At 38.7% G+C, this 12,547-nt stretch overlaps 1 protein-coding gene across 8 annotated transcripts in view; it reads left to right on the top strand.

The window, feature by feature from the left end:
• Nucleotides 1-12,547, top strand: part of tenm4 (teneurin transmembrane protein 4) — a 452,208-nt gene that overhangs the window by 3,831 nt on the left and 435,830 nt on the right. For 6 of the 8 annotated variants that reach the window (XM_060826616.1, XM_060826618.1, XM_060826612.1 and 3 more), the window contains exon 2: nt 6,953-7,216. In XM_060826616.1, the coding sequence (XP_060682599.1) occupies nt 6,953-7,216 (264 nt within the window). Of the gene's footprint in view, nt 1-6,952; nt 7,217-7,330; nt 7,335-12,547 lie in introns of all 8 variants that reach the window. The other 2 variants (XM_060826619.1, XM_060826620.1) reach the window with 1 other exon arrangement.

Here is a 12,547-nt window from a genome sequence, read left to right on the forward strand (position 1 = left end):
GCAGCTAGGGAGAAACATTTTCTGATGATGGGGAAGTCTGTGTCAAGGGGATATCAGAGCCAAGCCATTTTGGAGAGATGTTCAGAAGCTTTCTTTCATGAAAACATCAGCAGCATATTCCCACAGAAGCTGATAAATGCTAGGTCAATTAATAATTTCAATTTTTGTGAATTTAAAACATGGTTCAGCCAGCCATTAGTTGGATGGAATGCAAGTTTTTGCCAAAGGATGTGATATTACAATGAAACGCTAATGTGGGTTAGGTAACAATGTAACAACAATCATTGTTGTGTTCTGCATTTGTGTTTCATGTCCTAAGTGAAGTGAAGCTTTAACTGTGGATGTTAATAGAATTAATTATTGAGACATCTAAATAGATGCAAACTGGAAGAAAGAATGGAGGGTCAGGTTTGCTACAGTTTCAACCAAACTTGTGGTCAACAATGAAGTGATAATGCATGCTGTTGACCAAAACTGCCAAGCTATCAAATGCAATGACAAAAACAAAAGACAGATCACAGCACCAACCCAACAACAACCTATCCATCAGCTGTGAATTTGAGTTCTTTTGGCCCAATCAGCTCCTGACTCAGTGTGGTCTTGGCCTGAACGTAGACACAAGAGGTGAACTCAAGAGGATGTAACAGTTACTGCCTTTGACATCAAGGTAGTATTTGACTGAATGTGGCATCAAGGAGGAAAATTGGAGTCATTGGGAATTGTGGGAAACTCTCCACCAGTTAAGTCAAAGTTGATGGTTATGACCATCGGAGTCAGTCATCTTAGTTCCAGAACATCTTTGTAGGATTCCTCAGGGTAGTGCCTGAGGCCCAACCATCCTCAGCTCCTTTATGAATGTCCTCCCTGTCTGCATAAGACAAAGAAATGGAGACATTCACAGATGATTGCACCTTTTTCTTCAAATAATGAAACATTCCATGTACATTCAAATGCAGCAAGACCTAGGCAACAGTCAGGCTTGGATCGATCAGTGGAAAATTACATTCATGGTGCACAAGTGCCTGGCAATGACCATTTTCAATATGAGACAATCCAACTATTGTTTCAATAACATTACTGTATCTGAATCTTCCACTAGCCATATCCCGGGAGTTACCATTGACCAGAAACTGAACTGGACTAGCCATATGAATACATTCAATACAAGAACAGGTCAAAAGCTGTTGCAAATTCTGTGGCAAATAGCTCATTCTCTGACTACCCAAAGCCTGCCCATCATCTATAAGACACAAGTGCTGTTGAATGCTATGCCACTTACTTGAATGTGTTCAGTTCCAGCTATAGTGAAGAAGATGAAACAATCTGTTTGATTGGTACCATGTTCATGTTCACTCCTTCCATCACCGATACTCAGTGATATCAGTATGTAGTATCTATACACTGCAGAAATTCACCAAGCCTCCTTCAATGCCACCTTCCAAACCTGTGACCAACACCACCTAAAAGGACTAAGGCATGAGATGCATGGGAACACCTTCACCCACAAGTTACAGGTACACACATTTTTTCAGTGTCTTTGGGTCAAATCTCTGGAGCTCCCTCCCTAATAGCACTATGGGTATAAATCGTTTCCAAGGACTGCATTGGTTCTAGAAAGCAGCTGGCCATCACCTTCTCAACAGTACTTAGGGATGGGCAAAAAATGCTGGCTTATTTAGGGACTCTGATCATATGTTTTAGAATCCACTGACATCAATGCTGGAGAATGAAACAGCACAGATTATGGAGGAACACATAAGAATACTATTGGCAACTTCTGGATTTTCATATTATAACTGAGGCAATGGTGAAATAGTTATGGCAATGGGCTCGTAATCTAGAACCCCAGGCAAGTGTTCTAGGGGCATGGGCTTTCATCCCATCATGGCAATTCACAGAAATTGAATTTGATTTTTAAAAATCTGTGCAAACAGATAGCCCAATTGTGGCCATGTAGCCACTGTTGTTTGTTGGAAAAGAAAATCCTGCAGTTCTTTACACCTTACCAGAGGCAGTACACGACTTAATTATGTGGTTTTTTTATTGACACTATTAACATAAATTAGTGTTGCACAATCCCTACTTTAATTTCCTTTCTATAATGGCTTGCTCAAAACCACCAGCAATGATCTTAACTGTGGATTTAATCAATGTTTTGTATAAATTAATATTTAATTCTTTTGTGCACCATGCCCCTATTGATGGAACATAAATTTTCTTTTTAAATGGTTGCATAATCAAAGATTTCCATGTTAAAAGCCATGCTTGCATCTAGATAGTGGGTTAGTGACTCTAACAATATTAGAGTGAAAGACATTATGAATTATTTGAATGGCAAATAATAATCTCTCCAAAGTTAATATTTTTGAACAAAAAATTATGCTTACAACAAATATTGATGTGGTTTTTTTGTATATTTATAAACATGAGTATTCTGCCAGATTAATTGTCATTTTTAATTGTTATGGGAAAAGTGCAATAAAATTGTTAACAGTGAAGTGAACACAATCTCTTCCATCAAAGCAGGATGGAATATATCCGAGCCATTTTTTTGGCTCTTACCATTCAATTTTGAACTTTTTAAAAAGGGCACATTAGGCCCCAGGTATAAAATATATCTATTTCACAGCATTTATTGTGAAGACTTTTGATTTTTAGTTAATTGTGGGCAGTAATTTTTAATAATTTTTAGCAGTACTTCCCAGAGGCAGTCACTGATGTTAAGCTTTAATACTGTTGATATTCCCAAGTTCACAAGTGAGTCAGCAAGCAGAATGGAACAAAAACAAACAGATTTTGATGACATAGAATATCTTCATAATTAATCTTAGCCGTTGGTTCAAAAAGAAGACAGAACTGCTGGACCTGAGGAGAAATCTTTAATGATTGGTTTGTTTATTCTGCAGTTACTACACAAAAATAAATATTGGTAACTGTGAATAATGTTGATAGTATCAATGGACCATACACCTTCATGTTTTATATTCAGTGTCAAGGTTAAGAGCAGACTGTTCTAAGCAGCTTGTATCTATTTTAGTCCAGTGGGCCATATCTGTCACAGTCAATGTAGGAGATGGGGAGATGAAGAATGTGATAAAGTTAAAAGTTTTCATTTCCTTTTCTTTCTTTTACAAATGTACATTTACCTCAGTTTGAAAAGATTAACTTTTATTCTTCTTGATTTTTTTTCTCCAGATAGTAAGGCTTATGGCTATTTGCACAGCTGGAGTGCATTGAACTGAATTGAATTAAAATATTCAGGTCTTGCATCCGGTATTTTTCTTGAGAATTCTGTTGAATGAAGCAGGGACTGAGTGAGACATCTTTACTAGTGGACATGAGCTGGAGACATCTATGCAAAATAGAAATTTTAGAAGTATGTGAAGAATATATCCACCAAATTTTAATGGTAACAATGGGTTCAATTTTGTTTAAAAGCAAACCCTGTGAAAGACACTTGCTGTTGGTAATTACTAGTCACTTAGCAACTTGTCGTGCCCTCTGTATGAATTGCAAATCAATGCAAATTACTTGTCAAATTTCACAACTCTACTGCTAGCCTCTTCCATAGATAGTAGTGGAGGCTCAATCATTGAATATATTCAAAAATTTGCATTCAACAAGATGTACAAGGCAGTCAAATACTAAAGGGTTGAGGGGGGAGCAAGCCGAAAAGTGGAGTTCCAGTGCAATCAATGATTGATTGATTGTTGCAGTAGACTAAATGGACTATTTCTGCTCCGATTTCAGAAGACTTCATAACCTAACGATTCCTGTATTTTTATTAATTGATGCATTACACTTACCTTTGTGTTTAGTATGCAATTAATATCTAGTGCACAATCTTTTATTTTTTAATTGTTAATGGCTGCCAATCAAATTCATGCCCAGAAAGTAATCAAAAGTGTGGGTTTTTAATCTTTCGGCCTGTCTTTACCAATCCAATGTGTCTTTCTCTGATTTTATTTCTGTTTCTGCTTTGACACTGCATTCACCCTGCTAATTTACTCTCTTTTTACATTTTTCAATTCTTATATATTGAACATATCCAATCAAGGATGTATCTGCTACTTATTCACTTGCTCAGTTAGTCTAAGCTTTTTTGTCATGTTATCGACCTGCACTTCTAGCAACTTTTTAAAACCAAAAAGGTAAACAACAGGTCATACTTAAGCAACACGTACTCTGGTAGGTTTAGATTTCATCTTCAAAAATTGCTCAAAGACACAGTTATTTTGAAAACTGTGACATGCTTACGTTGCCACAATTACATGTAGTTGAAAAGTGTGGTGCGTACAATCCAGAATTATTTGACATTTCTCACTAAGATATGTTTGGACCTTTTGCAATTAAACAAGCAAAGCAGATTATCTGCTCTCACATGTCCCTTTGTTATCTTCATCAGTGTTCTGTTGAGTGGCATTGTAAGAAATATTTTTGCTGTAACAATTCTAGATATTGCAGAAATAATAAGTGCTTTATTTTCCCCAAGGTAACTGTGTTGTTAATGAACTTATCTAGAACTGACTGTATTCTGCCTTCCTTATTTAAAATGAGCCAATTGGTATATGTTTGAAAATGATAGAATTCAAGAAGTAGAATGAACAGGATAGAAAAAAAATGTTATTTTATTGTACTTGGGCAGACCTGTAGTTCAGAAACAGCATTTGTAGTTCAATGCGTATGTCCCTCAGTTGGTGCTTTTTATAAAATGCTCTCTATTTTATTTCTAAAATGATGAATGTTCTCAGCCTTAATTGTTTTCCTTATATATCCATTTCAAACATGTACCATCTTTTGTTGATGCATTTAAACTTGATTTGTTTCCATTCACTTTAAATTACTTACAGTGTGGAAACAGGCCGTTCGGCCCAACTAGTCCACACCGACCTGCAACCCACCAGACCCATTCCCCTATGTTTACCCCTTCACCTAACACTACGGGCAATTTAGCGTGGCCAATTCACCTAACCTGCCCATTTTTGGATTGTGGGAGGAAACTGGAGCACCCGGAGGAAACTCACGCAGACACGGGGTGAATGTGCAAACTCCACACAGAGAGTCACCTGAGGCAGGAACTGAACCCGGGTCTCTGGCGCTGTGAGGCAGCAGTGCTAACCACTGTGCCACCATGCCACCCACTTTGTTCCCTGCAAGTTTCAGTCATGCTCCATTTTCATTCTAGAGTTCATCGGAATGTTATCTTAGGGTTAAATCTATCACTGCCCATAAGCATATACATGTGTTAATAAATTGTTAATTCTGTCTCTCTTCTCTTGTATAATCAAATTCAGCCTCTCTTTGTCTGATGTTTATGTTTCAGTATATGTTGTAAAGTATGGGAATTTCTTTACTGTAGCTTTTCCAATAGCATGATGTCCTTCTTATAACCTGGGCAGAGACCAGAAGTATATGCAGTACTTCACACTGGAACTAACCAATGCACTGACTAGGTTTGCTATTGTATCCTGTAATTTCTGATTGTGATTTTCAGACACTATACAACTTCAGATCCTGTTTGCCTTTTTTGCTGCTCACACACAAATGCTAATTGTTTCAACAAACTGTCCACAACTGGCTCTCTGTCCTTTTGTTAAGCTGAATCCTAATACAATTTAACTTCCAAATCCAATATTTATTTCTTCAACAAAAAAAACTGCTTGAAAAGCTCAGCCAATCTGGCAGCATCTGTGAAGAGAAAATAAACTTATCATTTCGGATCCAGTGATGCTTCCTCAGAACAATTCTGAGGATGGGTCACCAGACCCAAAATATTATCGTGATTTCTCTTCACAGATGCTGCCAAACCTGCTGAGCTTTTCCAACAACTTCTGTTTATATCTCTGATTTACAGCATCTGCAGTTCTTCCGGTTTTTAATTATTTCTCCAATCCTTGTCTCATTGCTTTGCACTTGTCAACAAGAAATTTACTTAATTCAATATATAAACAGCATTCTGGAATTGTTGGGCCTGATCTTGATTTGTTTTTACAGCAGCTACCAACATCTTGGTGCTGTCACCAGTTTGACATGTCCACTTCCAAATTATTGTTATTTGTTTTGATTGGCTAAGGTTACAAAGTTGGATACTCTGATTTTTCCCTGCAATATATATTCCTGAAAAAATCCCTTCAATGTAGCCAGCTGCCACTCCATTTCAATAACTGGCAGTTTATTCCATATGTTTCTATTTTACAGATTAATCTTCTATGGGTAGTGCTGAAGTTATTCAAATGCTTTGATGTTATATTAAATCATTCTAACCACAAACTCTGTCTTGCACTATACATGAAGAGCTGTACTTTGCATTATCAGTCCAAACAGGTTTCCTAGCATTGATATTATATATCTTTTCCAACTGTGTAAATTGACTTTATAATTATGGCATTATGTGATTTAAATAAGCCTTTTATTCAAGAATTGGTCTTGCCATTTATTATTGCTGACCTTGGGGCTGTATATATTTCCCCAAGCATTTTGTTCAGTTAAATAATTTTTTCTTCAATACTGTATAAATACATTCCAACAGACTGTCATTAAATGTTGATTATTTGCGTGTTTCTCCACTTTTCTGCACCGAAAGGACATCAGTGTTCTCAACCTTTTCAAAGCTTTCAATTCCACCCTCTCATCAGTCATTGACCTATTTCTCAAAGGTGCTAATTCACTTCAAGTAATTTACTGCTTTAAAGTAACATCACACTTGTAAAAATATAAGAACTTTCTGATGTTCCAGTGCTTTCATTTTACCCAGCAGTGAATAGCTGTTTGCTTAGCTTTTTCATCCTGCTCCCAAGAGTTGTATTTCATGAAAAGTATCTAAGTGAAGACAGGAATGTCTGGAACTGGAGTTTGGGGTGGGATCATCTAATTACATTGTTAAATTATTTAATTTGTTTTGCACAACTCAAAAATAGAAGCATTTTCTGATAAACTGAATGTTGTTTTCTAGGCTCAAATTTTTCACTCCGAGAGTTAGGACTGACCGAAGCTACACCTCATCCTGGCACTGGATATCGGACAGATTTAGGGCTGTCACACCCCGGATACTCCATAAGTGCACGCTCTGACACAGAAACAGATGGGGTCATGTCTCCTGAAAACGCAATGAGGCTTTGGGGACAAAATGTTAAATCAACACGAAGCTCCTGCCTATCCAGTCGGGCAAATTCTGCACTCACTCTTACTGACACAGAGCTTGAGAATACAGAAAATGGTAAGAAACTAAAATTGAATTTATATTCCATTTGCCAGAAGTTATTTGAATAAAGGATCTCTGAATTACATTGTTAGCATTACAAATAGTGCTGTGTTTGCATTTAAAGATCAGAACAGTTGAAGTAGAATGGAACTCAGTTTTATCAAAGCTGTTCTAAGTAGTCGAGGAGGAGTGAAATGGTTTCCAAAAGAACTGCGGATGCTGTAAATCAGAAACAAAATCATGAGTTTCTGGAAAGGCTCAACAGGCCTGGCAGCATTTGTGAAGAGAAATCAGAGTTAACATTTTGGGTCCCTTCCAAGAGTCACTGGATCCAAAATATAACTGATTTCTCTCCACAGATGCTGCCAGTCCTGCTGAGCTTCTCCAGCAATTTCTGTTTTTGTTAGTGGAACGGTTTCACCTATTTTCCCACTCAATGTTTGACTGTCTCAGAGATTTTGAATTAATCGTGTCAAAGAATGTGTTTGCCAGCTCAGCACGTTCTTGTTTGTTTATGTTTGGATGATAAAGCATTAGCCAGACAGGACTTTTGATTTTAGTAAGTAACAGCTTAGTTTAAAAATATCAAAATGTAAAAATATGCCCTGAATTCTGCAACTCGCAGGCATGCTCAAACAAAATATGCAGAAATGCAAATTACATAGCACAGGAGGTTAACTGTGGACAGATTGAATTTCAGTGTGAAAAAAAGTGCATGAGCATTCATTGATTGTAGCTGGCTGTCTGGTCTGGCTCTAAGTATCCTCAGCTTTGGTCTTCAGCTGGCAATTTAAGGTTGGAGCTGAGTCTTCTCTTCTGGAAGTGCTGCCATGGAAACCTTTTGAAGCTCCCTGTCTGTGTGTGGGAATGTAGACATCATGAAACTTGGTAGATGGATGGCCATCTTAGGTGCAGCTACTGAGAAAGAGAAAGAAAGCAGGTTTTCTTAGTCGCTGGTGGCTTCAGCTAGCCCAAATGCAAGTGGCACGCATGGTGTGGCTGGTCATGTGACTTCTCTTTAACTGTGACAGACATTTAAAACTCCAGCATCTACACCAAAATGGTAGTTATTTTTATTTAAGGTCTTCACTGTGATGTTTTAAAATTGAGATGTTAATTTCTGTATGACCACTTTCATGGCTGACTCTAGTGAATTTCTGTTTGTGATAAGGCAGTTAGGGAACAGTTAACAGCTCTCTAGGGCTTTATTGTTTCTGGTAACATCTTTATACACTCTCCGTCTCAGTGGAATGTGGACTATATAGCAATGCAAATTGACAGCATTTCTATTATAATTCCAGTTAATGCCCTTGATTCATTAAAGATTGCCTTTTAAAGACTGTCCACTGTCTGCCTGCAGCTGATGAATTAAAAACTATATTTGATGTAGCGCATCTTCATGACACAACCTGTATTTTTTTATCAAAGACTTCCTGAAGAAAAAACAGTATTGAACGCTTTTGTCAGCATAACATGATGACACAGATCACATCAAATGCATCAGTGCATTACTTGCTCATGACACATACTGCAATGAAAATGACACGTGCCTGCACTGACCCCTCTCCTGGGCAAAAAGTGAATGTCTTTTAAACTGAAAGAAGGCGAACACAAAATTCAATGTGCTATTATCAAAACATGCCAAATTCACAACAAGGCAACAGCAAAAAATTGTATTTACATTATGTAATAAACAAGTGAAACATTCAAAAATAAAATATGAAATCAAGCCAACAGCCGAGTTTCATTAAGAGATAGGAAGTGAGGTGGCCAAAGAGGTATATGATTGATTTCAAGGATTGTCTTAAAGGTGGAAATTGGGATAGTTGTGAAGAGTTATAGGATGGTCATTCCAGAGATTTAATGTATGCAACTGAAGGCATGAACATCAAAGGTAAAATGATTAAAATTGGAGATGTTTAAAAGACCAAAGTTAGGGGCCACAACAGGATTTGAAAACAGGGATTTAAATAGTTTCATCGAAGCATTATTTGACTGGAGAACAATATAAATACAGGAGGTGAGAGGTGAGTGGAACTTAGTGTGCATTAACATATGAGCAGCAGAGATTTAGAGTGATCTTAATTTTATGGGTTATAGAACATTATAGGCCAATCAGGAGTGCTTTGCCAATTCGATAGGCATCAATGGTGTAAGTGAGGGCTTTAGCTGCAACAGACCTGAGACAGGGGTAAAGTTGGGTGATGTAACAGAGGTGGGATAAAATGGATCTTTAGGTTGATACAAGTATTGATTTTGGATGTACAGCTTAGGGCGAAATGTGACACCACTGATGCATTAAGCAAATTAGAAGCTGCAGAAATGCTGCAGTTAACAGAGGGACAAAGGCTAGATGGAGCACTCATCAATAATAAAACTGTTTATTGAATGACCAATACAATTCATGCTTGGGTGGCTCTTTCTTCTATTTTCTGTATCTGCTGGACTTTTTCTGTAGATTCCATGGTTGTAATTTAATATTTACCAAATCTCTTAAGTTAAAGAGGTAACAGTCCAATGTCCTTTCTTTTCTCATTTCTTTCAATGTGATACGAATACAAACTAAAGTTTCATAGTGTGTCACATCCTTTGATAATGTATAAAACTATTCCTGTCACACATTGCATCTTCCTCTTGTTTAATTTATTGTTATCTAAATTCATGACAGCTTCTTTACTCTCAAAGTTGTCTTTTCAATGAATTAGCTTAAATAGTTCACTGATCATCCTGTCCTTTTTCGGTCATCCCATTAGTTCAATTAATTTCCCAAATATTTCAAAATCTCTGACTATTCATTCATTATATTCACCAATTCTAGTTCCTGCACAAGAGCATAAAAAGTACTGATCAATGTTTCATAGCTGTCTCTCGAAATCACACTTTGTAAACCCATTATGTCTTGTTTGGCATCTTGTCTCATTTCACGCCAATGATTTTGCTAGCTCTTATAAGGAATGCTTATTGTAGCTGGCATTATGTTCATTATTAAGCATCCTGAACCAACATTATCTCAACTTGGAACGTATCTGATTACAATTAGTGCTGTAATATGAACCTTTTGAATAAAAGCATCATAATATGTACCTTCTTCCAGTAGACATTCCTTTCGATCCTTTTGACTAGGAAGTCTCTAGTAGCTTTTCTCCATTCAATTTTCGTACACCTTGTGACATAAATACAGCATTCCTTATGAAAAGAAGTTTTCCTTATTTTTCATTCACCTTGATTTTGACAATCTTCAAAAATAACTGTCCCCCAATCTGTTCTCCCATTTTGATTATCGTTACATTTATTCTTTTTGGCTCTTTCTAATAATCTGTACCTGTTTCTATGACCTGTTTCTATTTCCTGATGTTACTTAATCTATCATACTCAATGTATCTATAATAAGATTTATTACTATTTCGCAACCTTTCATTTTTTTCTTTCTCATGCCACTTTCATCTTTGGAAAATTGTTTTGCTGATTGTATTCTGAATTAAAATGACATATCCTACCCTTAATAATACTGTCATCTTATCCTTGTATCATTGATACATAATTCCCTATCCAATTAACAATGAGAGTAATAGTGCATTCCATTATTTATCTACAGAAGGTATAGCTACCTTAGGCCAGATAAGTTATGTGACAGATCTCAAAAATGTCAAAAAGATTGCTGTCATAATTACAAGGAGAAAGTGAGATCTGCAGATGCTGAGGATCAGAGTCGAGAGTGTGGTGCTGGAAAAGCACTTCAGGTCAGGCAGCATCCGAGGATCAGGCGAATCGATGTTTCGGGCATAAGCTCTTCATCAGGAATGAGGCTTGTGGGCTGGGGAGAAGGTAATTGAGAATGCAAGAGGTAAATGAAGGTGGGGGAGAAGGTAATAAGTTGGAGAGGAGGGTGGAGCAGATGGGAAAGATAATGGACAGGTCAAGAGGGCGGTGCTGAGTTGGAGGCTTAGGACTGGAATAAGGTGGGGGAGGGGCAGTGAGGAAACTGGTAAAATCCACATTAATCCTATGTGGTTTTAGAGTTCCAAGGCAAAAGATGAAGCGTTCTTCCTCCAGGCATCGGGTGGTTAGGGTTTGATGATGGACGAGGCCCAGGACCTGCATGTCCTTGGTGGAGTGGGAGGGGAAGTTGAAGTATTCAGCCATGGGGCAGCGGGGTTGGTTGGTGCTGGTGTCCCAGAGATGTTATCTGAAACAATCTGCAAGTTGGGGTTCTGTCTCCCCAGTGTAGAGGAGACCACATCGGGTGCAACAGATGCAGTAGATGACATATGTGGAAGTACAGGTGCGCATCTATGATGGATGTGGAAGGATCCTTTGGGGTTTGGACGGAGGTGAGGGGGAAGGTGTGGGCACATGTTTTGCACTTCCTGCGGTGGCAGGGAAAGGTGCCAAGAGTGGGGTGTGGGCTGGTGGGGGGGGGGCTGGATCTGACAAGGGAGCCACGGAGGGAATGATCTCTCAAAAACACTGATATGGGTAATATATCCCTTGTAATGGGGTCTGCTTGTAGGTAGCGGAAGTGGCGGAGGATGGTGAGATGTATACGGAAGTTGATGGGATGGAAGGTGAGGACCGGGGGATTCTGTCCTTGTGATTGGAGGGGTGGGGTTCAAGGACGAAGGTGGAGGAAGTGGAGGAAATGTGCTGGAGGGCATCATCAACCAGATGGGAGGGGAAATTGGGATCTTTGAAGAAGGAGGCCATCTGGGATTTTGTATGGTGGAATTGGTCATCCTGGGAACAGATGTGGCAGAGGAATTGGAAATAAGGGATGGTATTTTTACGGGAGGCACAATGGGAAGAGGTGTTGTCCAGGTAGCTATGGGAGTCCCTGGGATTGTAGTAGGTGTCTCTGTTAGTCGGTCGCCAGAGAGGTCTAGGGAGAGGAAGGAGGAGTCCAAGATGGTCTAGGTGAATTTGAGGTCAGGTTGAAAGGTGTTGGTGAAGTTAATGAACTGTTCAAACTCCCCATGGGAGCATGAGGTGACGCCAATATAATCATCAATGTCGCAGAGGAAAGGGTGGGGATGATGCTAGTGTAGCTTGAAATATGGACTGTTTGACGTACCCGACAAAGAGACATGGCATAGTGGGGCCCATGCGGGTGCCCACGACTACGCCTTTAAATTGGAGGAAGTGGGAGGATTGGAAGGAGAAGCAGTTAAGGGTGAGGACCAATTCAACCAGGCGGATGAGGGTGTCAGTGGAAGGGTACTGGTTTGGAAGAAGAGAGGAAGAAACAGAGGGCTGGGAGGCCTTTGTCATGGTGGATAGATGTTTACAGGGACTGACTTTCCATGGTGAAGATGAGGCATAGGGGACCAGAAAACAGAAGTCTTGGAGGAG

The sequence above is a fragment of the Hemiscyllium ocellatum genome, chromosome 6 (assembly GCF_020745735.1).
Source record: "Hemiscyllium ocellatum isolate sHemOce1 chromosome 6, sHemOce1.pat.X.cur, whole genome shotgun sequence".
Taxonomy (NCBI): domain Eukaryota; kingdom Metazoa; phylum Chordata; class Chondrichthyes; order Orectolobiformes; family Hemiscylliidae; genus Hemiscyllium; species Hemiscyllium ocellatum.